At 41.8% G+C, this 27,442-nt stretch overlaps 1 protein-coding gene across 1 annotated transcript in view; it reads right to left on the bottom strand.

Moving 5' to 3' along the window:
* LOC134394942 (macrophage mannose receptor 1-like) overlaps positions 1-27,442 on the bottom strand; it is a 58,632-nt gene that overhangs the window by 28,153 nt on the left and 3,037 nt on the right. Inside the window, exons 2-15 of the mRNA XM_063120863.1 lie at positions 26,984-27,385; positions 26,011-26,181; positions 20,591-20,755; positions 19,894-20,007; positions 19,326-19,469; positions 17,113-17,295; positions 16,372-16,529; positions 13,127-13,240; positions 11,998-12,113; positions 10,241-10,389; positions 9,918-10,117; positions 5,535-5,656; positions 4,095-4,173; positions 1,567-1,576 (exon numbers count right to left, since the gene is read on the bottom strand). Of these exons, the coding sequence (XP_062976933.1) occupies positions 1,567-1,576; positions 4,095-4,173; positions 5,535-5,656; positions 9,918-10,117; positions 10,241-10,389; positions 11,998-12,113; positions 13,127-13,240; positions 16,372-16,529; positions 17,113-17,295; positions 19,326-19,469; positions 19,894-20,007; positions 20,591-20,755; positions 26,011-26,181; positions 26,984-27,385 (2,127 nt within the window). The remainder of the gene's footprint in view (positions 1-1,566; positions 1,577-4,094; positions 4,174-5,534; positions 5,657-9,917; positions 10,118-10,240; positions 10,390-11,997; positions 12,114-13,126; positions 13,241-16,371; positions 16,530-17,112; positions 17,296-19,325; positions 19,470-19,893; positions 20,008-20,590; positions 20,756-26,010; positions 26,182-26,983; positions 27,386-27,442) is intronic.

The raw sequence follows: 27,442 nt of genomic DNA, 5'->3' as shown, positions 1-27,442 counted from the left end.
CAGGACTGACTCCTCGCCTGCTCTGCCTGCCTCTCTGCCCGCCTGGTGCCTGGGAGATGGGCTTTGCGGTTCGTGCCCAGCACCCTCCGGCACGCTTGCTCCCAGTCGTCCTCCTCTGTGCCCCTCAATGCGTAACTGCTGGCTTAGAAAGAAACAACTAGCCATCTTTGCCTCACTTGCTCCTTGCGCCCGCTTATGGGTTGGTTTGCTATGTGTTAGTGCTCAAGCCATCCTTGCGGCACTACAATGCATGCTGCCTGCCTGCCTGCCTGCCTGCCTTCTCCCCTTCCCGCCTTGCAGGGATGGTGTATGTGTCTTGCTTTGACTCAGGGGAGAAGTCCTTCCTGCGCTCACCTAGACTTTATCAAGTTCAAAAATCCATTTTTCAAGTGTGGAAGAAGATTTAGGGTTATCTCATGGCATGTTGGGATTTCCTTTGAACTGGCCCCATTGAGCTGTCTGCATTGCCTGACATACTGGAGTGCCCGATTTTCAAAACTTCCCCTAACATCAGGGGATGATGGGATTGCCTTGAAACTTGGCATCCATGTGGACACATGGGTAAGCTGTCCTGGTGCCAAGTTTGAGGTTTCTAACGTGCAAATTGACGTAGTTGTAGAATGGGACTTGATTTGGGGTGCCAAAAATCAGGGGATGATGGGATTGCCTTGAGTCTGGGCGTCCATGTGGACACATAGATAAGCTGTCCTGGTGCCGAGTTTGAGGTTTCTAACATGCAAATTGACGGAGCTATCCCAAGGGGTGTGAATGGGGTGCCCGATTTTCAAAAATTCACCAAAAATCAGGGGATGATTGGATTTGCTTGAAACTTGGCGTCCATGTGGACACATGGATAAGCTATCATGGTGCTGAGTTTGAGGTTTCTAACGTGCAAATTGACAGAGCTATCTAAAGGGGTGTGAATTAGGGTTATGGGTGGTGCGTTAGAGGTTAGAGCCGCGCAAAAAATCAGGGGATGATGGGATTGCCTTGAAACTTGGCGTCCATGTGGATACATGGATAAGCTATCATGGTGCCGAGTTTGAGGTTTCTAACATGCAAATTGACAGAGCTATCCCAAGGGGTGTGAATGGGGTGCCCGATTTTCAAAAATTCTCCAAAAATCAGGGGATGATGGGATTTGCTTGAAACTTGGCGTGTGTGTGTATACGTCCATGAGGTGTCATGGTGCCAAACGTGAGGTTTCTAACTTGAACAGAAAAAAAGTTGTATAGTTTTTAGCTTTCAATGCAACCCTATGGGGGGAAAAAACGGAGCTCCGGATCCGGATCGGAGCTCCGAGCGGAGCGGAGCGGAAGTGGGCGGAGCGGGGGTGGGGCAAAGCGGGCTGCTCCAAAAATGGCGGATCTCTAAGTGAAGCGGAGCAGGGGGTCCGTGCACACCCCTAGTACTTAACATTTAACAGATTTTTTTTCATCCTCTCCTCTCAAAAGGCAGGAGGATAGCTAGCACAGGAAAGTTAAAAGGCCTCCTTTAGAAGCAGTGCAACAAAGAAAGCCCTTGTTTTTATTTACTGAAGCAGTGGTGAATGAAAGGGACACTTACCTCTTTTTATCTGGCAAATCCAATAAAGCAGAAAGTCACACCAAAAAGTTTTCCAAGCTGCATATTCTTTATACAGTGCTTTGCATTGTGGGTGATCATTTCTGAAGGTTTGATCCCAAGAGACATAATCCCTATAGTCTACCTACAGAAGAAATAAAGTTGTGTAACTACCTTTCTTTCTAAATATTGTCAATTCTAATCTTCAGAGAAGGAAGCTGTACAGTAGTGGCCTTACAATGGTTTATGTGTGCATGTTAGTGTGCATGCATGTACAGAGAGAGAGAGACGGTGTGTAGCTTCCTTATTAACACAGTGGATTATTAAATATTATTAAGAAGAAATAAACCATGGTGCTTTAATGTTCCTCACATTTTAGCCCACCCTCCTCAGTCACTGAGATCAGGAAGGCATACATGGATGTAGGTTACACCCCCAAACACACACAGACATTATACTCATAACAACACTGTAGACTATGTTCACACAGCAACTGGCCCAAAGTGATCCAGTGAACTTAATGGTGGATCAAGGATGTGAACTCAGGATTTTCCAGCCAAACACTAACATGCACTTTATTGCCATTTGCTACCTCAATGTTCTATGACTGTCCGCTGAGAATCGGGTATTCTGCTATGAACTGCACAATACACACACACATGCACAGAAAGATAGATAGATAGATAGATAGATAGATAGATAGATAGATAGATAGATAGATAGATAGATAGATAAATAGATAGATAGATGATAGATAGATATGGAGCAACACAGCGCCTATATTTTTGGACTGTCCTTAGGGGCATGGCTATTGTAACTGTCACAATGAGCATCTGCTCTTCAAAATTTACCACTATACTAATGATCCACAGTTAAAGGGCACTCAGGTATTCAGCCTGGAAAGATTTGTAACTGAGTTTCTGGAGGGCTACTGTCAGAGTAGACAATGCTAGATCAAAACCGTCTATGTTGCAGTTTCCTACATTCAAAAGAAAGGATTGAGCTGTTGGTTGATCTTCACGAGCATTGAGCCAAAGGAGGGAAAGAAGCCTTTATGGTGAATGTTTTCAGCAGCTCACTCAGAGTTCTTCAGGATGAGGGAGTTAAGGAGTGATTGATTTGCTTTGATAAACACCAACTGCTTCACCAGTCAGTATCCAAGCCCTTCTGATGCGTTACCTGCCATTGTGTTACCTGCCTTTGAAAACACCCTCTCATATCTGCAGCTAAGCCAATGCTTTCTTCCTGGCTGCCTGGTACAAGGAGGGCACCACTGACCTGCTAAAAGTGTTGTGCAATGACAGTATGTAATATGGGACGACAAGCTCCATCAGGCGCCTGAAGTCAATGGACTCCACCAGGCTGAATTGTTGGTCATCCAGTGACAACTTCTCACCACTGCACTGGAAACCACCATCTCCTGGCCCTGGTTTTGCCTCACCTCATGTACTCCATACTGCTCTGCTTCTTTTAGGGCTGTGGGATGACTGAAAGGTGGAATCTTCGTGCTCTGCCTGATGTTAAATGACAGCCTTGCCCTTGCTCCATTAGCTCTCTTACCCTAGAACAGCGGTTCTCAACCTGTGGGTCGGGACCCCTTTGGGGGTTGAATGACCCTTTCACAGGGGTCGCCTAAGACCATCGGAAAACAAATATTTCCAATAGTTTAGGAAACTGTATTGACTGAACTATGTCATGTATCATCTTTTGTATTATTAAAGCTATTGTTATGTATTATTTTCATTAGCAAACCATCCCATGACAATGGATAGTGTAGAGAAGAACGAAAATAATTTTATGGTTGGGGGTCACCACAACATGAGGAACTGTATTAAAGGGTCGCGGCATTAGGAAGGTTGAGAACCACTGCCCTAGAATGACAGCCTGGTGCTGCCTTTTCAAGACATTATATAATGTCTTGGTTGCTTTTCCCTGCTCTGATTTTTCTCCCTGTGGTGCAGCTATGTAGCATTGCTTGGCTTGCACCTTAGAATGATCCAGAATCATGCTCTGCCTCTTTGTCAACCACTCCTAAACTCTGGGTCTCTGCCAACACCACAGAAATAGAGGAGCAACTGGGAGGGCCACCTGTCGGCACTGGAGTTAACAGGTGGAAACAGGGAAACAAGCCATGCCTTGCCTGAGCATCCGTCAAGAATAATGTCGGTTGGTGAGCAAACAACCAACCCATGGTGACTTATCTTCCAGGGTGGCTTAGCGTTACATGTGAACTGGACCACTGCCTGTGATTAGAAGATCAATTTCTCTCCTTGCTGCATCCGCAGCATTTTCCATGTATGGAAAAGCAAAAGCAAAGTAACGCTTTTTGGCAGACAGTCTGCCTGCCTTTCTGCACCCCTACGAAGCTCCAAATTATACATGACATTTTGGGACAGTCCAGCCTCAATAGTGTTCATTTCAGAGGGAATCCCACTTCACTTCAGGCAACCTGAGTGGCCTGATTTGGCTGATTCTGACACACATCCCTCATAAGTATGCTACCAATACACCAATATCAATAATTTACTTACAGGAGATCCATCAGTCCAAGTAAGCCCACTGCTGTTGTCCATAGGATTTAAACCCATCCAAGAGTCTTCTCCATAATAACTAAAACATAATAATTATATGTGTGTAAACGTTCTGTGGTGCTCATTGGTTTCAAATTTACAAAATGAATAGCTTGATATTTTCTAGTAAAATATCAGACACCCATTTATCATCAGTACATGTATTTAACCATTGTTACAGTATGACATTTCTGGAATATGTGTGTGCGTGTGTCTGTGCATGTGTGTGTTCAGACCACACATGATTATTTCCCAGCAGCATCTACATTTCTTGCTAAGTCACTGGTCTTCTGGCTTACCTACATTATACACTGCTTTTAAGGGGCATGTACTATGTCTGCATGCCAAAGCTCCAAACCTTTTTGCATTAATAAACTTTATATATTTACCTGCATGAACTTCATATTTCACTCAAAGGCATGTAAGAAAGCCCAAACACTGTTCTTCCTTTCTTAATTTTATTTTTTTAGGAAAAACAACTCTGGGGGGAAGAAATATTGACTGGCAAAAGGCTAGGAACTGTATGTGGGTTAATGCCACATGCCCTTTCCATTCCAATTGCTTCTCTGCTCCAAATCACCACCATTTGGCTTTTGTTCTGCAGAGTTCTAAACACACTCACAAATGGACTTTGAACCATGGTGACAGGGAAGTCATCTTGAAGTGATTTTAGGCAGAGAATTCTGTGCCTCAAAAATACTTCCTTCTCCTGAAACTGCTTTTCTTAAAAACAAAACAAAAAACCCCACCTCCTACTCCAAAAAGGAAAGGAAAAGAAAAAAATATGAATATGGTTAGGCGTCTAATTTGAGAGTAAGCTGTAGGCCAGCATCTTCCACCATTGTACCCTGTCCTGTTCTTGCTTTTTAAGTGAAAAGGTAAAAATACAATCTTGCAATTCTGCCTTCTTCCCCTCCTCTCTCTCACATGTACACATTAACACCCCAGCAGATGTGTATAGCCCTACAAATATTCAACTCCACAAATACGATGAGGTCATTTAAATCTTGTTATGTTATTGAGGGAAGGAGGGGGGATTCAAATTTCAGATCAGAATCATCTATATTTCTGGTCTACTTAGTGCTTCTTCACATGGAGCTACTACATTTTAACTTCACAGCATTTTCATTTCATGGCATGCAACACTCACAATAATACTCCCCCCCCCCCCCCCGTTAGTGTTGCACTGTTAATGTATGAAGCTCACAGAAGTTCCAGATTGAGAACTCTCTGAAGATAAAATGTTTGGTGCTCACTTAAACCTTTTGTGAGCATTGTTTTAAGATAATTTATTCATTATTTATTTTATTTATTACATTTTTATACTAACCAATAGCTGAGATTTTCTGGGCAGTTCACAATTAAAACCAGAATAATTGATAACCTTTTTATGAAACTCACATTGCTATTAGCACATTCTCCTCTTTATAACCATGGATAGAAGGCAGGTCTCCTCCAATTTCTTTACAAAAATCATGTGCTTCAAACCAAGTTTTCTTCTCATACTTTTCACCCTTAAAAGCCTGAATGCATAAAAATACAATTACACTTCTTTTTAGAAATATCAGTTTTACTCTACAATCTCTCTCTCTCTCTGAACTTTGCTGATTCCCTTATTTATTTCTCCTCTTTGACTTATACCATGATACCTTTTTTCAATTCAACCTCCACTTTCATCTTCTACATTTGATTCTACCACAGTTGGCCATGACCCCCTAATCAGTACAGCCCTCTTCAATTTCTGTCTTGATTCAATTCAAGGAATTCAACAATTCCTGGATGTTACAAAAATGTAGGAAAAGTCGAAGTGTGCACTTCCCAGGCAATGCTATTACTACAGCTGTTTGAGCCATACACAAAATAAAGTCTCCTAGTCTTACTGAGAAAATTGTACAGATGTTCCCCCTGCACACACACCCAACCCCAGCAGTATTTTGATTCCCTCACCAAGATATGTGCAGGGGCATATCAGAGAAGATATGATTTCCTTAACACACATTCACCCAACATGAAAGGTGGGGAGCAAGATTGTGCTCACTAACCATGTTATCTCCATGTCAATGTGCCCCATGGCTATGCCCCTCAGCAACCACATGTTAGGCCTCAGTGAGAACAGGGGATCATGTGTATCCCTTTCATCTCAAAGGAAGGATAAGGACTCACCTGGAGGGGATCTACACTAGTATATGAAATGTTGTTTTTACAGTCATTGAACATTTTGTTTCTGAACGATTTAAAATGTAGCAGTTTTTAAAACGTTTACTTACTTTTCTCTTTCCGTGGGAATGCATTCCTTTTGGCCACACTAAGAAAAGAAATCTGTATGTTTCCCCCCCCCCGACTCTGCCAATTTCCCCTCCCACTTCCTCTTCTCTCCAAGAATCCCCCACTTACAAATGTTCCTGCATCCTCTCAAAAATGAAACTAAATGTGGCTTCAAAAAGAGGCTTGAAAGAAAAAAACGGCAACTTTGGGCGCGGAAATTACATAAACATGCCCCCCAGGAATGCAATTGGCTAATTAAGAACTACAGGAAACCCATTTAATATGATGAACTCAGCCACATCATAACAAATAGAACGACTTATTTCTGAGAAGTTCAAAATAAAAACCGGAGAACAGACAACAATAAAATGTCACAAACTGAACGTCATGTGGCGAAACGCACACCAAATGCACACTTAAAAACGGTAAGACACGTTCTAACTTGACAAATGTAGATCCCCTCCTGGATTCCCAAATGTAACCCATGCAACAGTTATAAAGGAATCTGAAAACCACCACCATTGATGAAAGAACATAGTCCTATGCCTAAGCCCTGACTGACTACAGAAAGAGAAGCAACATGATTTTGGCTTTCCTGGAGTTGGAGTTGCAAGAAGACTATATGACCATTATTATGGGACATGATCAAGATTTGTGTGTGTGTCTTTTCTAGGGGTGTGCACAGACCCCCCGCTCCGCTTCACTTGCAGATCCGCCATTTTCCGGATCGGGCCGCTCCGCCCCGCCCCCGCTCCGCCCACTTCCGCTCCACTCCGCCCGGAGCTCCGGATCCGGATCCGGAGCTCCGTTTCCCCCCCCCATAGGCTTGCATTGAAAGCTAAAAAATTATACAACTTTTTTTCTGTTCAAGTTAGAAACCTCATGTTTGGCACCATGACACCTCATGGGGATATACACACGCACGCCAAGTTTCAAAGCAATCCCATCATCCCCTGATTTTTGGCGAATTTTTGAAAATCGGGCACCCCACACACAACATCCCTGCGAGGTGGGCAGGGGAGGAGGGAGGGAAGGCAGGCAGGCATGCAGCTGGCATTTCTGGGGGCATAAGGAAGTGAGCCAAGGATAAGCCAGTAATGCATATAAAATGGAATAAATCAATCAATAAACAAAGGAGGGGTGGAATTAAAAGCAGCAGTGTTGCTCAATAAACAACAAGAAGAACTTTTTTTAAAAGGCTATATCTGTCTTTTACCAGCAATAGGGGGACGTGCCCGGGGGAGGGGGAAGTAGCTGCCAGTTCAAGACACTGACAGCCACAGCTCCGAGAAGAAGTAAAACGCTCACTTCGACTCAGAACAGGCATTGCTCCACCACTGAAAAGTGACCATTCACTTCAACTCATGAGAGGCATTGCTCCACCGTTTTACTCTCTTTGGAAGGCTCTATGGCCTTCCAGTGCAGGAGAGAGTGGGGGCACGTCCACGATGAGATGCCCTAGGGGAGCTCATCCCCTTGCACCACATCGATTCAGTTGTTCCCCAAGGTTAGGGTGGGGAGCAGTGCTGTGTTTCTATCTCTTATTCTTGGCTTAGTATATGATTTCAGGTTGTGTTTGTGCATTTGGTGGGGCTACTGTGTTAAAAAACACGGGGAAAAGCCCGTTCAGATGAAGAAAGAGAAGTTTCCCAGAATCCCAAGTTACCTGTTTTGCCTATGCCCTCCTCCAACTTTGGGATCATCATGACCGGGAGCTGACTCTGCCCCCTCAGCCCTTTGAAAAAGGTATTTTTCCCGCCGATTTTTTAAAAACTTCTAGCCCGTGACCCGTACGATGCAGAAAGTTGAGAGTGGTCTCAAAATGACCCCCATCCACGACTCTCTGTGCTCAAGAATTTTCAGAACGATAGCTTAAACCCCCCCCAGTTATCCCCGATTCTTTCCCTCAATGCAATCCAATGGGCGAAAAGCCGAAAACGCAGTTTGAGCCGCGCGGTTGACCCGATTTTCACAAAAACATTGCACGTGAACCACAGCACGCAGAAAGTTGAGAGTAGTCTCAAAATGACCCCCATCCACGACTCTCTGTGCACAAGAATTTTCAGAACGATAGCTTAACCCCCCCCAGTTATCCCCGATTCTTTCCCTCAATGCAATCCTATGGGCGAAAAGCCGAAACGCAGTTTGAGCCGCGCGGTTGACCCGATTTTCAAAAAAATATAGCACGCGACACGGACAACGCAGAGAGGTGAGAGTGGTCTCAAAATGACCCCCATCCACGACTCTCTGAGCACAAGAATTTCCAGAGCGATAGCTTCAAAAACAACGTAGTTATGCGCGATTATTTGCCGCAATGCAATCCTATGGCGAAATGTTTTCAAGATGGCGACCGGAGCGCTCCGCCTGAACTCGGAGCTCCGAAAAATGGTCGCTTCTCTTCGCCTTGCTTCTAGGGGGTCCACGGTCCGCTCCTACTCCGCCTCTGGGTAAGGCGGAGCAGGCCAATCCGCTACTGCTTCTACGCTCCTAATCGGAGCGGAGCACATCCCTAGTCTTTTCTATTGCAAGAGTATGGTGTGCTTCCAACTTTATTTCAGTATCTAATAGTATACCAAAAAACAGAAACAAACTACACATCAAGGCAAGCAGAAAAAGTCCAAGCAGTATCATAGGGAACTTGTAGAATTCTTGTTACTGATTATCCTAAAGATAAGGTTTAGCTATCAAGATTTTGTGTTAATACAAGTTTCGTTATGTGACTCCTGAGCTTTCTTCCACGTTATCTTTTTATAATGTTAATGTCCGTGCATATAGATGTCTGTGTCTATATTTTATTCATTTATACTTTTCCATTCTGCCTCTTGCACTATGCTTGTGCAGCTCACAGCCCTATAAAACATTTTAAAAAAGCAATGAATCGCTGACATGTCAAAAACTTCTGTGAAAAAAGAGGGAAAAAGCACCCACAAAAAGGCTATAGGAAAAAGAGGCAACTAGCTCTGGTGGTATGAAATGTCAAAAAGATTTCTTTATTTTTCTTATAAGAAATATAAAAAAATGTTCTAAAAACTTTAAACCAAACTTGTACAACGCTCAACGTTTCAGATCTTGTGGATCCTTCATAAGGAACTGTACAATGAAATGAATTACTTTTCTAAGTAATTATACATTCGAAACCTTTTAGATATTTTTTTTACAAGATCACAGTCATGTTCATTCTGTCTCCATCAGTGGTCAAACAGACAGAACAGTTGAAATAGCGCCACTGCTGGGGCAGGAGGACTGTAGCAGGACAGGGGGCAGAGATTACACACAGTAGCTTGATAATTATGTACAGTAACTTATTTGTCTGCTTGTTTGGGGAACAACAGTAGCTTATTTTTAAAACTGTAGCTTAATTAACCCATCATAGCTTAAAGTGACGTCTGAACATGGCCACTGACTAAAACTGAAAGTCACAACAATTACACCCTCAAATATCTCGAAAGGCTCACTGAAATGCCTTTTGTTTGTTATTTAAACAAGCAAGTACCTTGACTCAAAATGCAGTATACTTACTTTGAAGCACACACTTCTAAGTGGGCTTGGACTCCATCCTTCTGGACATGGGGGTGGAGGAGTTGTTACTAGGGCAGGAGGAGGCGTCACACCTTCTGCCCATTGTTTGCAGAGGAAAGCTGCCTTCTCCTCACAGCTCACAACATCCCACAATCCAGCTGCAGTGCCAGTTCTCATGGCAACACAGCCAGGCTGTTGCCCTTTTTAAGATACAAAACGAAGAGCCAGTTGAATTACATTTGTCTTCATCTACATACAAAAAAAAAAAAAAACCAGATAAAAATCCTTTTTCAGTTGTATATTGTTCTGGATGGAACACATACCAGGCATTTCTGAATTCCAGTGGGTGAACAGAACATTATCTCCACTGGTCCACTTGAATGTCCCTGGTTGCTCTATATCTGAAAGGCCGATCCAAAACATTTTTTCAGAATGCAGCCCAATTAGACTGGTCAAGTAGGCCTGTTCATATCTGTGGAGGGGGATAGATAACAATGCATCAAAACAGAATTTTTACTAACTTTCTGGATTCTTAATGGGTGGCTTATCATCAGTGAGATTTCATCCATTCAAAGTGCAGAGCCTAGAATGTCAGGGAATGGTCTAGTGGTAAAAGGATAGTGCCTATTCTTACAGGTCCTCTGGGACTGAGTAATATAGCTATACAATGCATCAGATTAACCTAGTGTAATCCAAAACACAACAGTGTCACAAGGACAACACAAAAGCTGCTAGTGCATCCAGGTGCTCTCTCAAGAACCTATGCCCCCGAAAGGGGTATTTGGGACTGGGCAGTAGTTGTTGAGAGCTATTGGATCCAGGGTGGATTTCTTAAGGAGTAGCCACTACCTCCTAGAGGGGAGCAAATAAAGAAGCATTTACCACAGCCTAGACCAACCTGGTCATACCCCTTTGGCTAACGTAATCAACCGCAGGGGCAGGATCATTGCTGGACGCCTTGTTGCAAACACTTTGTCTACAACTTAAACAACAACTAAAACTGATCCACACAACTGAGCTAGACACCTCAATAGGGTCTGCCACAATGAGAGCATCAAAATCACTGGAAAGGCAAACTATTTTATTCTTCAAGTGCTTAGCAATAAGGTCACAGCAGACTTCTGATGGATCCAAACCTTTATTCACTGTAGTAAGTAGACAATCGGAAACCTCAGACTACTCTGAAAATCTCTGCAGGGCTTTTACATGGGGATGCAAAGGAAGCAGTGAAATAAGTCTTTGTTGCTACCCTCACTGTCAAAATTATGTCCTCTTAACACATCTTTGGTCAGCTTCACAGCCAGTGTTGCACAATTTGCACTCTAACCATCTTCTCACTTTTTTTCAAAGTTTCCTGGAATAGCAGGGGGCCAAATGGGCACCTCAATGCCGGAGTGAGCACTCGGGAGCGATTGTGTAAATTTGCAATAAAAATATTGAAAATTGAAATTAATTGAAGAAGCAGATGGACACTAGTAAAACCACCTTTCTTTTTAATTATTGAATTCTGCCTCTTTCTCTCTCTTCCTCTGTGTGTGTGTGTGTGTGTGTGTGAGAGAGAGAGAGAGAGAGAGAGAGAGAGAGAGAGAGAGAGAGAGAGAGAAAGAGAGAGAGAGAGAGGGAGAGAGAGAGGGAGGGAGGGAGAGAGATGCCCCCTAAACAGCAGGGCCAGTTATTTTCTCGTAGTTAGCAACCTTATGCCATTCCATATATATGAATGATATATTTTCAAGAAGCAGAAACTGGACAGCTTCAAAGGCACCCTAAAACACATTTGTTCATTCAGCTTTCCCAAATCTATCATGACATTGCTTCTGATTTACTTTTTCATTGTAATGTTTGAAGGTATTTATTGTTTTATACTGTTTTGTATACTGCTTTTTATATTGTATGTGGTTTTCTGCCAACCACTTGGAAGTAATGGATGTTAAGCTGTAAAGGAGCAGCTTAAAGAGAGGGAGAGACAGAGACAGAGAGAGAGAGAGAGAGAGAGAGAGAGAGAGAGAGATCACTTTATTTTTTAAAAAAGTACTTATATTTTGTTCTTTTCCTCTTGATCTAAGGAAAATCTTTTTTATACCTGTCTTCCACGGAAGTCAGAAATCCCTTGTTTGCTGCACAGATGTTCTTCGCTTCTGAGAATATCACAGATGTCTGCCCAATGAAGTAACAATATAAACCATGCCTTTTCCAGCCCTGTTGAAGAAACCAGCAATGACAAGTTACTACAATATTAGTTTGAAGACACCAAGTTTATTTTAGTGATGCTGCTGAAAGTGCTCTAAAACAGGAATCCCCACAATGCACTGGGCATCAGAGAACTTGTGTAGCTCTCCTGCAACTTGCAGGCATCAATGGTGTCATCATCCTAAACAGTGAAGAAGATTTTGCACCTCCCTACTAACACATTGGCCATTCTGCAATCCTTCGAGCTCAGACTATCAATACCAGAATCTAAAAGAGACTGTGGAAACAGTATTAGATATTCAATAGAAATCTGGATGAGAAGTATGATTCCCCCAAATAATTTCTAGACCAGAGCATACAAAGTTGTCTTATACAGAATCAGCTGTTGGTTCATCTCGTTCAGCGTTGTCTATCTACTGGCAGCAGCTCTCCAGGGTTACTGCCTGAGATCCTTTTTCAGTGGAAATGCCAAGGATTGAAGCAGAGACCTGCATGTGCTCTGCCATAGAGTTATGGCCCCAGCCATTGTGCCCTCCCTACTCTATTTTGCCCTTTTAAAAGCTACAGTAGTGTGAAACCGACACTTCATGAAGGGACCAGCATCCTAGAGCAGCGTGCAGAGTTTCTCTAGAATAGTGCAATCATGTAGTAAAAGAAATCCTTCACTAAAAGAAAACTCAGCAGTCTTCTAGGACAACAACATTATTATAAAAAGACTCTCTCCAGCCCCGTGGAGCAAATGCAAAAGGAGTGAAGATGCTGTGATCAAGGCTGAAGCTGACAGGTTCAGGAATTGTAGTATAGTGACTGATGGGTGGAGGACAATGCTAATCGCATATAGAGAGGACAATGTAGATAGGGAAGACCTATCACTGCTCACCTCAAGGCTAGAGGTGCTTATGAATGGGAAAATTGCAAGCCTTAAGAATATAGATAGCTGATATCTTCATATTTTTCTTTGAAGTAAGAATTAACTGTGTGGCCTCACACATAAACGTCTTCACGTTTTACTTTAGACTTACTTTCTGGCATTTTGGATCAGCAGTTTCAGCTTCTTCAGGAACAGATGCCAAAGGTTCTTTTTTGCAAATGTAACCAAGTTCTTCTTCACAGAAATAATCTGCCCAATGTCCATTCTGGGGATGTAAAGAGGAAGAAATATCAACCTTAGTGAAAAAGATCTGCAGTATTTAAACTTAATTTACACAATATTTTCTCAATACTTGATGTTTATTTTGATGATGCAAAGTTTGATAAGATGGACAATTGCAAAAAAGAAGAAGAAGAAAAAGAAAAAGCCTATTACCAATTCTATGAATGATAAACAAGCAATGCTTTCAGGAAATTGTAGCATTTTGAAAATAAATTACTCTCCCAGTTTGAGAACTGAAGCCCCATCACTGCCAATGACTTTGCCTCTTTCTTCAATGCTAAAATCCAAACTATTCGCTCCGATCTTGCCAGCTCTGCTCCGCTTCCAGCTCCTGTCCCTCACCTGTCAGTTCCTCCTGCAACTCTCTCTGCGTTCCCTTCGGTCTCAGCTGATGAACTGTCTAAAATACTGCGCTCGTCGAAGCCTTCCACTTGTTCCCGTGATCCGATTCCCTCTCGCGTCTTTATTAATCTTATCCCTGCTATCCTCCCATCCTTGCTTCACATCATTAATTCTTCTCTGTCCTCTGGTTCATTTCCTTCTGCTTTTAAACATGCTACAGTCTCTCCCATTCTCAAAAAACCCACTCTTGATCGACTATCCCTGTCTAACTACCGACCTGTCTCTCTCTTGCCCTTTGTCTCAAAGATCCTGGAACGTCTGGTCTACTCTCGTTGTCTTGACTTTCTCTCTAATAACTCTGCTCTGGATCCCTTTCAATCTGGCTTCCGTCCTTTGCATTCCACTGAAACAGCCCTTACCAAGATAACCAATGATCTTCTTACTGCCAAGTCTAAAGGCCATTATTCCGTTCTTATTCTCCTTGATCTAACCGCAGCCTTTGACACGGTTGATCACGATCTTCTCTTAGATTCCCTCCATGACCTTGGACTCTGTGGCTCTGTCTATAACTGGTTCGCCTCCTATCTAGAGGGTCGCTCTTTCAGCGTGTCGGCTAACGGCAGCTCGTCCTCCTCTTTTCCCCTTTCTGTTGGGGTTCCGCAAGGCTCGGTGCTTGGCCCGTTGTTGTTCTCTCTATACATGCTGCCCTTGGGTAAGCTTATTCAATCTCACGGCCTCCAATATCACCTGTATGCCGACGATACACAATTATATCTCTCATCTCCGGAACTTTCTCCTGATGTTCACGATCGTATCTCGGCATGTCTTTCAGATATCTCAGCCTGGCTGCTTCATCGTCGTTTGAAACTTAATATGGCAAAAACTGAACTGCTTGTTTTTCCTCCTAAACCTTCTCCTCACCTCTCATTCTCTCTTACTGTCAACGATGTCACGCTTACTCCGGTCAAGGAAGCTCGTAGTCTTGGCTTTATATTTGACTCCTCGCTCTCCTTTACTCCTCACATCGAAGCAGTAGCTAAATCCTGTCATTTCTTCCTGTATAATATTGCCAGGATTCGACCATTTTTGTCTGTCTCTTCTGCCAAGACTCTCGTTCACGCACTGGTTATCTCTCGGTTGGACTACTGCAACCTTCTTCTCTCTGGCCTTCCTTCGTCTCACATCAGTCCGCTGGTCTCTGTCCACCACTCTGCCGCTAAGATCATCTTCTTGGCCCGCCGCTCTGACCAGGTCACTCCACTTCTGAAATCTCTTCATTGGCTTCCAATTCACTCCAGAATCCAATATAAACTTCTCCTGTTGACCTTCAAAGCTTTTCACGGTCTAGCTCCTGCCTATCTCTCCTCTCTCATCTCACACTATCGCCCCGCTCGGGCTCTCCGCTCCTCTGATGCCATGCTTCTCGCCTGCCCAAGGACCTCCACTTCCCTTACTCGGCTCCGTCCTTTTTCTTCTGCTGCCCCTTACGCCTGGAACGCTCTTCCAGAACACTTGAGAACTACAAACTCAATCACTGCTTTTAAAACTCAGCTAAAAACTTTTCTTTTCCCTATAGCCTTCAAATATTGAGTTTGTTCTGACTCTATACTGTTAGCTTCACCCTACCCGGTGCCTGTTTACACTTCCCTGTGCCTGTTTGCATTCTCCTTCCCTCTTTATTGTTTACTACAACTTATTAGATTGTAAGCCTATGCGGCAGGGTCTTGCTATTTACTGTGTTATCTGTACAGCACCATGTACATTGATGGTGCTATATATATAAATAAATAAATAATAATAATAATAATAATAATAATAATAATGGGTAGAATTCTTGTTCACCAATTCATCTGGCTACTGGGATTTTAACAGGACCCAAGTACAGGCTAGAAAGTAACTTCCTTTCAAATGTGAGATTGTTAGGAAGGTGAATTCCAATGGCAAATTTGCACTTCTATGTGATGTCACAGAATTACAACATGCACACAGCCCTCAATATTGAACAGTATCTATTTTTAATATGCCTAAATAAATGTCTGTTCCTTGATTGATAAATAAAAGCTGAAAACCTATCCACACTTTCTGGAAAGTAAGCTCTACTGAATATGGTAGGGCTTATTTCGGTGTGGCTAGCTAATGTTGAAATTCAAAATTACTTTTTCTTAGGTGAAAACACTGATTACACAGCTGCAATCCACACTATTGCCCTGCTCATGCTCTTCGCTCCTCTGATGCCATGTTTCTCGCCTGCCCAAGGGTCTCTACTTCCCTTGCTCGGCTTCGTCCATTTTCTTCTGCTGCCCCTTATGCCTGGAACGCTCTTCCAGAACATTTGAGAACTACAAGTTCAACCGCAGCTTTTAAAGCTCATCCAAAAACTTTTCTTTTTCCTAAAGCTTTTAAAACTTGATTTCGTTCTGACTTTATACTGTTAGTTTTACCCTACCCAGTGCCTGTTTACCCTACCCTGTGCCTGTTTGCATTCTCTTCCCCTCCTTATTGTTTTATTATGATTTTATTAGAATGTAAGCCTATGCGGCAGGGTCTTGCTATTTACTGTTTTACTCTGTACAGCACCATGTACATTGATGGTGCTATATAAATAAATAAATAAATAATAATAATAATAATAATAATAATAATAATTACATGGGGAAATATATTTTAAGTAATTGTCTACATGAAGCTGTGTTTTTGAGACAGCCTTTCACACCAAACAGAATTCAAGGAAAATACATATTTACTAGAAAGATAGGTATTCCTTATTTTTACCTCCCCACTCATGATGACGCAGTCTTCTTGCACATTATTTATGTGCGTCGGTTCTCCTCGCTGCCACTTAGTGAATACTACAGGAGTCCCATCACTCCATTCAAAATACATCTGGGTCTTCTGGTCATTCAGTCCTAGCCACAGGAGATCTGTTGCTTCTAAGAACATAAATGCACATGGTTTATTTGCTACCAGACTTAGTTCCAGAGACCAGGTGTTGGACAGGATACTCTATGGTGTATAGATGTGGAAGTAGGAAAGCATTCATAACTGCAGTCCAATCAGACATGTTCATGTACAGCTTCACAGCTTATTGGGGAGTCTCCCTGCTGGAATGATCAACAAAATATTCTGAAGAGCTGGACTTTTGCATTATTTCCGCAACCGAGCAGCATCTGATAGCCAGTTTCATCTCGCACATTTCACTCATTTGTACCTCACATGCATTACATCAGAATGTATCTGCCTTTAATGATGTTTTTCACCAACCACTGAGGACAGTGCATGCACTAGAAATTCTAAAGTGTGCCCTTATAACGGGTTTCAAAAGCACACTTCAATGTTTTTAACTCTCAGATCTATTCCTAATTCAATATATTCTATTCAGGAATGTGTTCTTGCTGTAATTATGAAATTTGTTTGTGTTGTGATAAACACGACTATAAGAAAGGAGAAGTTTCCAGGCATACTCTTACTCACACTCTAAAGCCAGAGGAGACAGAATCTTTGGGATATACTTACTGTAGCCAAGTTGAGAGATGACAAAGCTGTATTCTTCAATGTTGTGTATACTGATTAAATCTCCACCATCCTTTCGACAGGACAGTAACGCACTCTTCCATGCCTTGGGACCTCTGTTAAGATGGTAACAATGGTCTGCATAGGCAACCCAGCCATCTAGACATTTAACAGGCTTAAAGTCATCTAAAAAGAGAACAATAATACTTAAAACAATATGAATGGAAGCATATATATATATATATATATATATATATATATATATATATATATCCCATTTTGATGTAATTGACTACATTTTTCAATTCAAATATACAGAATTTCTCCTGAATTCTTCAAACTGAATTGACTACAAAGCTGTGCAAACTGAACTGACTACAAAAGTAGTGAGTCACAGACACATCTGTTAAGGTAAGAGAAACAAGTTAGTCAGATGAAGCAGAGTTATTTACACATCTCACTATGTCATCCCATGAAGCTGATTGGTGGGAGGTCCAGGACAAATAAAAGGAAGTACTTCTTCACACAGCCCATAGTTAAGTTATGGAACTCACTACCACAAGATGTAGTAACGGCCACCAATTTGGATGGCTTTAAAAGGGGGGTGGATAGATTCCTGGAGGCAAAGGCTATCAATGGCTACTAGCCCTGATGGTTGTATGCTATCTCCAGTATCAGAGGCAGTAGCCTGTGTGCACCAGCTGCTGGAGAACATGGGTGGGAGGGTGCTGTTGCGCCATGTCCTGCTTGTTAGTCCTTGGCCGATGGCTGATTGGCGACTGTGTAAACAGAGTGCTGGACTAGATGGACCCTTGGTCTGATCCAGCATGGCACTTCTTATGTGGCTAGAGATGTACTGCAGCTTCAATCACTGGGATGCAATGGATAAATGTAATGTTAATTTAAATCAATGCTTTTTTAAAAAAACCCCGATATAACTGCAAGATGCACACTCCTAGGGACCCCTTGGTATGCATGCCAAGTTTCAGGAGTCTCGATTTCACAGCCTTGGAGCTAAAGTGGTTACAGACAGACAGATACACATCCTTTTTTATTAATATAGATAAAAAAATATTGATATAGATAAAAAACCTTCTAAAATTATGAATGCTTTTTGTAGCACATTTTGGCATAACCCTTAACTATGTGGTTGCTGCTTCCTTCCAAAGCCCCCCTCTTATTTTGTACAAATTTACAGCAGATTATTTCTTTAAATAAATTTTGGGTGCAATCCTAAAATGTGTAAAGCAGAAATAGGAAGAAATACAGATAATAGCCTTGTACATAAGGATCACCTTTGCCAGGTTCACAAGGCTTTACATAAAATGTAATAAAACAAAAATGTATAGGGGAAAGACCCTTGGTTGTTGTAGTCCTGTCCAGAGAATGTTTTGATTGTATGTGTACTTCACTTATCTTTCATGATGGAAATATAGGGGTATATACACAGGGTTCTCAGGCAATCTCCCATCCATACAATGGTCTGCTTAGCTTCAGACAGATTACTGCAACATATGTCTTCAGACCATGCCTAGGAATGAGATCTGTACTGGCAGATAATTTATAAGCCTAAATAGCTTGGAGCCAAATTACCTGAAAGATCATCTCCTGCTATATGTACCTGCCCAGACCCTAAGCGATCCTTCTCCAGGAGCCCCCACCAAAGGAAGTGAGGTGGGTAGCTACTAAGAAAAGGGACTTTTCTGTTGTGGCACCTTTGTTGTAGAACGAGCCTCCCAGAGAGGCTCAGTTAGCACCTATGTTGTGCTCTTTTAGGTGCCAGGTGAAGACCTTCTTATTCGCCTAGGCATTTTAGTCTTTCAATTTCTGTTGTTTTAAACCCATTACTGTATTTTAAAATTTATTTCAGTTTTTATTTTTATTTTACACTGTAGCTTTAAATTTTAAAACATTTATATTGAACCTTACCATGTTGTATTTTATGTTTTGAATTGTTTTGAATTGCCCAGAGTGCTTCAGCTATTGGGCAGTATCAAAATGTAATAAATAAATAAATAAGATTTTTCCATTCCATGTGACATGCCACTGGCAAGATACTCTCAGTTAGATTGTATAAATTGTTTCACATTGTGTATATAGCTATTAACATAAAAAAACAGCAGTCTGAGAGTATGTAAAAATGTTATAAGTTATCAATATAAATTATATAATTTATGGTTATATACGGAAACTTCATTTCCAGTTTCCTATCCTACCTGAAGGAATAACAGAAGCATGTATTGAAGAGTTTTGTTTTTTGCAAATATATCCAAGTTTCTGATCACACTCTATATTCTCCCATTTGCCACTCTTAGACTCCATTGATCCACACATTTTTTCGGTTTCCAGAGATGGGCTACCTTTAAAAAAAAAAGGTGACACAAACAAAAGTTCCTGTGTCAGCATAGCAGCATTTTAAACATGAAAATAAGCCAAAATTGGTTTCTGTTTTCTGCCCTTAAAAAGGAACTGTGCAGATTTTAAAAACTGGCAGATGTTTCCCCCAGAAACAAAAGGCTTTGTAGTATATTTAATAAAAGAAATTACAACATACTTATAGAAAAAAAAAGGTGTTGATTAAATGTCAAATGTTAAATACAGTTTAATAATTTCAAGAAGGCTACAAAAGGTTTTAAATGTCATCCAAACCTGTTTAAAATGAATTCCTTTAGGTAGTATCCACAGGTTTTCAAATACCCTCCCCTCCAATAAATTCCTCTTGCATTTTGAGTAAATACTAAATGGTAACGACTTTCAGTTATTAGCTTTTAGATGTTTACTCACCTGGAGACCAATTTAAATATCTTAATGGATGATTGCAAATCCACTGCCATCCACTTTCAAAATCCAGACTGTTAAGGCCAATCCAGTAGTCAGTCTCAATAATACTTGTTAATCCTATTTAGGGAAAGGAAATCAATTGAATTATTTATTTATTTATTTATTTATTTATTTATTTATTACATTTCTATACTGCCCAATGGCTCTGGGAGGTTCACAATGTCATCATGTCATCATGACATAGCTAGGAGTTTTGTAAGTATGCAGCTAATGGGAAACAACACAAAATAAAAGAGAAAAAGGTAGCTTTTAATTAGGCTTGTCAGCTTTCCTTGTGGCTTGACTCTTGTGCCTTTTATGGCTTGAATGAAGCAAACATTAATCAGATGAAACTTTTCCTCCAGCAGACAAATGCAGTGAATCATGAGTTTCAGCCCATGCATTTCTGCTTGCCATACAATTCTTAAAGGTGTAGGGGACCTGTCAGAAGACTGGGCAACCCTAGGCAAAATGGATAATCCATATTTGGACTTTATGAAAGTGATACATCACAGGTAATCTCTGCTGGGGGGGGGGGAAATATACTTACTGCTTATATTATGTCTTTAAATTACTTCCTATGTTCAGACAATATATTTTTAATGAGAAAATTGACCTAAGATACTGATAACGTTTTATGGTATGCTTTGTTATGTTATACCTGATAGGTATATTTGTTCATGTAGTTCTGTGATGCTCACTAATTCAGCATTCTGTTGCTGACAACTTGTTCTTGCTTGGTACCATGTTAGAGCTGACTGGGTATTGATCTGGTAGAGATCTCCTGTCCAACGATTTCTGGTCCAGAAGAATTCATCATGGTCATCTGTAAGTATTGTTAACGTTAGTGTCAAATCATGGTGAAGCTAAATCCAAATTTGAAATATATTTATTTATTGCATTTTTATACCGCCCAATAGCCGAAGCTCTCTGGGCGGTTCACAAAAATTAAAACCATTCAAAGTATAAAACAACAGTATAAAGACATGATATAAAATGCAATGGAAAAGTACAACCATAAAAAAATGCTGTGGATAAAATCAGCAGCAGTGCAGAAATATACATTTAAAATACAAATTTAAAACAGCAAAGTTAAAATTAATTTAAAGACTGTAAAAATACTGAAATAAGAAGGTCGTCACCTGGCATTTATTTATTTATTTATTTATTTATTACATTTCTATACCGCCCAATAGCCGGAGCTCTCTGAGCGGTAGGTGCCAAGCGAACTTCCTTAGGGAGCTCATTCCAGAGTCGGGGTGCCACAGCAGAGAAGGCCCTCCTCCTGATAGCCACCTGCCTCACTTCTGTTGGCAGGGGCTCATGGAGAAGGACCCCTGAGGATGACCTCAAGAGTCTGGGCAGGTCCATATGGGAGGAGGCATTCCTTCAGATAGCCTGGCCCCAAGCCGTTTAGGGCTTTGGTTATTTAATAGATAACACATTTCTAAGGAATATCTAAAGTAGTTTGCAGAAATACAGAAGTCCCTTTCACATCTTACATGTATGAGGGCCTACCTTGCACAACCAAGGGTCAGTACAATGTGGCTTCCCTACCAAAATCATTCACACCTAATGAGTGCATGTCAGGGGAAGCTGCACAATTTGCTGTGGCCATGAGCATGCCCACACTTTCCTGATTATGGCAAAGATCCAATGCTCTGCTGCTGCAAGTGAAAATGATGTGCTAATGTAAACCAGCTGTAGTGCAACATCAATCGTGTTTGCTAGCACATGTTTCCTGTAAACCTGTCACACTAGCAAGCATTATTGACATGGCACGAGAGTTAGTTCATGCTAGCACAACACCATTTGCGCTTCTGGCAGCACACCATTGGATCCTTCCCTATGTGAGCATCCCTTGATGTAAGTAAATTCTGGATAGGGATGTTTTCTCTCCCCTCTCCCCTATATTTTATATTGTGCTTAAGTATTAAACATGATAATTATTTAATAATAACAATCATACCACAAAAAAATCCATAAAATACACACATTAAATATAGCTTCAAAACAATTATATTTTTTTGTACAATTTATTACCCGCTTTCATTATAACATAATCCCAAAGCAGGGTACAAAACCAATAAAATCCAATACCACAATTAAAGCTCCCGGCAAATCTTAAGTGGGTGGGCTGGGCTCATATGAGAAATGATAACTAAGACCTAAGCTATGCTTGGGCCAAGGTGCATCTAGAGATAAGGAGCCTCCTCTTTCTCCCAACCTTCTGACTAAAACTAATGGAGAATTATGTTGTCCTGAGGAAAGCAAAAAAGAACCTGATTTAAGAAACCAGCGTGAAAAAATCTGGCTTTCAAAAAGCGCCCATTCCAAGTTGTTTGTCCTTTTTGTTTTTTATTTATCTTTCATTGATGTTTATAGCTTTATTTTTTGAACAAACTGCTTCATGGTGTTTGCTTGAAAACTGGTAGACAGAGAGATCTTTTCTTCATGCAGAAATTTAGCAATAAAGAGGGTCAGTCCGAGACATTTTGCTGCTTAAGAGGAAGGAGGAGATGATGCCCTCCTCCAAGGCAACTGGACTGAATCTTTCTTGAATACTAGTGATAGGACAGCGTCTCCCACCACACCTGAAGGGAGCAGGCCAGCTTGCAGGGTCGGTGGGTTTCACAGTAAGCCAGGTGGCCCACACATTATTAAAGGGAACCTCAGCAATAGCCAAAAAATAGGGATTGGTATCAGGAAAAAAGGAACAATTGGCATCTATGCAGCCCTATTTCTCATCTCATTGTGCTAGCTGAAGTCAGTGGCACGTAATAAAAAGAATGCGGGGAGGGGATATGGATTTGTCCCATGTATTTCTGAAAGAGAAGTAATGGTATATTTCACATGAAAGCTCTCCTACTGTGAGTAGGGTGTCGAGGAAATGTGTGAATGGGCTGTTTTGTCTGTGCCCACCCTGTTTTGATGTAAGCCCTTTCTATTAGAAAGTAAGTTCTATAGCAATTTGATCCAAACTGTAACTGAAAATACATTGAGCAACACTTGCTCAACCAACAAGAAGTGTTGACACATTAGTCAGAGTGTGAGCCTCCCAGCGAGGACAGGAAGAGTAGTAACCACAAAAGTACAGATGTTCCAGGATTGCAATACCCATCTATGTGTTGTTGTTTTTTAGTCTTAGAATTAGCTGCACTCTGCACATGCATAAATGCCGTGTCTATCATTGGTTACTGTATTGCAAAACTGTATTATGATTGGTTTATTATATGAGGAAGTTCTGTTGTTGCTTCTGAGGATGTTACCCTATAAGTATGTTAGCTTTGCCTGCAACTAGTGAGCAGTCCTTCAGATCCTCTAGAGTTTGCCACGTTGCAGCACTGCAGGATGCTCGTAATAAAACTTTTCCAAGATGAGAGAAAGGATGTCTTGAGAGTCTTTGCCCGCCACTCAACTAACCTAGAGAACTCGCCCTTTCGGGTTCCTCCACAAGGGGGTGGGAGTGAGCTAGCCACCCTTTGCCCCTCAGCATCTCCTATGTGGAAAACGTTTTCTTCCATTAGTGAGGGCGCTCTCAGTTCTCTTACAGCCAAATGTTTTCGGCCTAGTGGGCCTTCCCCCTAGCTCTCTGGTAATTCTTTAGTCACCATGACAACCAGAGCAAGATAGCGGATGTCTTTCCTCCTCAGTTAACTTTTAGCTGGCTGCTCCTTCCTGCACATGCAAGTCCAGTGTATCTAGATAGCACGTTTTCTGCATGTTTAGGCTTATTTATGAAGATTTAAAATTCTCAACTATCCCATTAACTCTGCCTGGATTCAGTTTCAATCTTTTAATCCAACCTCATTCATAGTATAGCTGAAGTGATCAGATACAAAAGAGGGCAGTGCTCCTTTTGTGATGAAAAAGACATTTCACCAGGTGCTGCATGCATACAAATGACACCTGCTGAAATTTTCCATACAACTGTTAAAGATACAGGAGTCCTGTTTTCCTTTCCATATGGTCACCTTACCTTGCTTTGCTATATAAACATGCCATGGTAAGTCATCATAGCGTAGTTCCCCCATGGGGCTCTGAGACATGAGCCAGCTGCCATTTTGAATGTGCAAGCCATGGTGGGGGTATGCCATCGCTTGTCATCTTCTGTGAACCTGGGCTTCACATGTTATTTAAGGGTTTAAAAACTTATGGATAACTTTATAACAACCCATGGGTAAGTTGATGGTTGTTTAACCTTCAAATAACCCATGAAGCTCAGGTTTGCATAACATGACAAGCCATGGCACTCCCCACCCTGCAATTTGTCAGCCCACTGGTTAATTAATCCAAGGTGGGTTATAGTGACATGCAAACCGGCCCATAGTGTTAAATGCCTCAGGGTCAGAAGAAAAGCTCTGAAGCTGAACATTTCATTCTGTATAGTGGGGGAGTGTAGTATCTGGAGCGTAGTATGGAAAACACCCTCTATTTGTTCATGTCCTCCTGAAACGTCCTTATACCAGTTGAAAGAGGGAGGGTATTTAAACTTCTTGGCAGGCATTATCTGACCCTATATAGTTGTAGCAGAAATCAATGTATTTATTGATACACTGACTAGAAATACACTAATTTGTCTAACCCTACCAGGACTATAGAATTATCTCTGGCTCTTCCAGGTGATTGCCTGACACCCATAACCATCAGATTACTTATATTTATTTTGTTCTGGAGGGTGTCTATATGAGGACACGTTGGCATCTTGAGCCCCCACTATTGCACACTTGCACCCCTGAAGGGTAGTCCCCACTGCAAAGGGGCACAATTATGTGGTTTAAATCTTTTGTTCTTCTGCCCGGGTGGAAGAGCCACAAAACCATTAAAAAAAAAAAAAAACAGGGTGAGGAGCCGACTTCCCCCTCCACAACTCTGCTGATCCCAGGGTCACACCTCTCCCCTTCGCTTAATCCCACCCTCTCCAAACACCCTCCTGCCTCCCCAGCTTTCCTCTCCTGTTTGCTCCACTTCACACCACTTCATCGCCTCCCCCCCCTCCCCTCTTTGTGCCCGCACTGGGGCTTCCTGTGGGAACCCAAGGAAGGAGCTCCTCACCAGTAGCCTCAGTGGCCCCATCCAGCCCCTGAAAGAAGGCTCAGTGACAGCTTGGGCAAGGTGACAGTCTTGTGAGACAGGTGGAAGGGGGGGCTCTACTTGCCCTTCCTTTCCAGCACCTCTGCCCTGGGACCGGCTTGTGTTAATGTGCAGAGGTGCGGAGGCCCACTGGGCTGTCCCCTCCTCTCTGTCTTGGTGCGCCAGCACCCAGGTTTAATTTTTAATTCCCTTCCCCTACTATTTACTTTTTATTTAACAGTGGTGCTCTGCTGGCCTGCAGAGGCACAGTGGTGGTCCAGTGGCCACTTGGCTCGCTGGACTGCCCCCTCTCCATCCAACCAATCTGTGGTGGCAGTTGGCCAGGCCACACCTCCACTGTAAGAGCAGATTAAGGTGACAGATGGAAAATGCATGTCTGCGCCTTGCTCAAAGTCGGGGTAAGTGCCTGACTTTTTAAAAGTGGAGCTTAGGGGAAATGCTCTTGGATGGCTCCGCAATGGCTGCTGCATCATATAAATGACCTGCCGCCACTCTGGATCCACCCAGGGCTTTCCCCTCATCAAGATGTGCCCCTGATTCACTGTGGGGAGATTTCCCCCCCTCCAATTCTGTGGTTTAGTTGCACAATCTACAAAAACAGACAATGTTGACAGCTTCCCTTTTCAATACATATATTGTTATGCGACCCCCGAGCGCTTTTAAATCTTGATGTTGTTTGGACTTTATACTGTTAGTTTTACCCTACCCTGTGCCTGTTTGCATTCTCTTCCCCTCCTTATTGTTATACCATGATTTAATTAGAATGTAAGCCTATGCGGCAGGGTCTTGCTATTTACTGTTTTACTCTGTACAGCACCATGTACATTGATGGTGCTATATAAATAAAATAACAATAATAATAATAATAATAATAATAATAATAATAATAATAATAATAATAATAATAATATATGAGAAATAGTCCCCTCAGCAGCAAGTATGTGATGGCGAAGCGAAGGCTTAAATAAAACCTTGAAAAGAGTTTACCTTTTAGCGGGCAATAGCCAGTTAAAGCGTCTTTATCCACATCCGGAGTTGTTCCACACCAAAGCTTCCCGTTTTTGTCATCTCTTATGCATTCAGCATGCTGCTTGTTCATATACTTGAATGGGAATACACAGGGGGCTCCAAAGGCATTGCCATTTAAGGTATACAGAGCTAAAGAGAACAACAAAATCAATACTATGTAACGATGAAATAATTCTGAAAAGTATTGAGATGAGAACTGTAAGTAGAAATGCTACAGATGAAACCTTCAATCCAGAGATTCATGTGTGTGTGATGTACATAGGTTCTGTGTGTCTGTGTTTCTGTATATGCTTCCATGTTCACATCAAAATGCAAGGGGCAGTTTTGCTTCTGGGTTTATGGATTCTACTCCTTTAACACCGGGCTCTGTCCTCAGGGCCTGCGGTCTGTTCTGATCACACCAGACGTCACCCCTGACCTTCCTGGATACAGCCCTCCGAGGCCCCACTCAGGAATGGACACCCCTTCCATAAGATGGAAGCATGTGATCCTATGATGAATTACATATATTTGAATTTCCTTGTTAACTGTCTCCCATTGAAATTAATTCAAAGCTCTTCCCTTTGTCTGGATTCAGTTTTTAATGTTTAAGTTCCATAACACAAATATAACTGTTACTAAGTCAAAGAAAAGTGTAAGGTAGTTATTCATTTCTGAAACTCTTCCCTCCTTGGACTAAAAGCAGTTGATGGTGGTGGTGGGTGGAAAGTTTGTCAGCAGAGGAAAGTATTAAACACCCCCTCCCTGCATGATGAGGTCCTGGTGAAAATTGGTCCTCCAACACCTGCAATCATTATTTTTTTTACAGTGTGGTGTGGGCTCCTTTTACAGATGTGGTTTGAAGTTATGCATCACGTGGACACAGGACATTCAACATGCTTGAAGAAGACACATAATTTAATCTAGAGAAAGAGAAATTTCTGAAATTCACCTTCATAGCCCTTAGAACACAGGCTGTCTTTTGTTCCATAGATCTTCCAGATACTCTGCATGGTGGATGTTTGAGATAGGATAACTTTTCCCTTACGTCCATTAGCAGGATGTAAAAACAGGCCTCCTTCTTTGAGTGCCAGAAGGGTGTCATTTCGGCACTCCCATTTCTGAAGTTCAATGGTCCTGTTACAGGGGGAGAGTGTGACCGGAACCAGGTTTGTTTTCGAAGGCACTGCCAGGCATAGTTTCACTGCCACGTTCAACAACTGGTAATCAGATACCCACTTAAAATGTTGCCCCTCATTATCATTATTGCAGTAGTCCAGAATGATTGAACGGGATTGTTGAAGTTGTACACAAAGTTTGAGGTTTTCATTATATATCAGGAAACTTCCACTTTCTGTAAAATTAAGAGACAGAAATCATAGTGCAATGGTGAGAAAGTTCTACTTAGCTT

Source organism: Elgaria multicarinata, chromosome 1 (assembly GCF_023053635.1).
Source record: "Elgaria multicarinata webbii isolate HBS135686 ecotype San Diego chromosome 1, rElgMul1.1.pri, whole genome shotgun sequence".
NCBI classification, from domain to species: Eukaryota; Metazoa; Chordata; class Lepidosauria; order Squamata; family Anguidae; genus Elgaria; species Elgaria multicarinata.
This window is presented reverse-complemented; position numbering and strand designations above follow the sequence as displayed.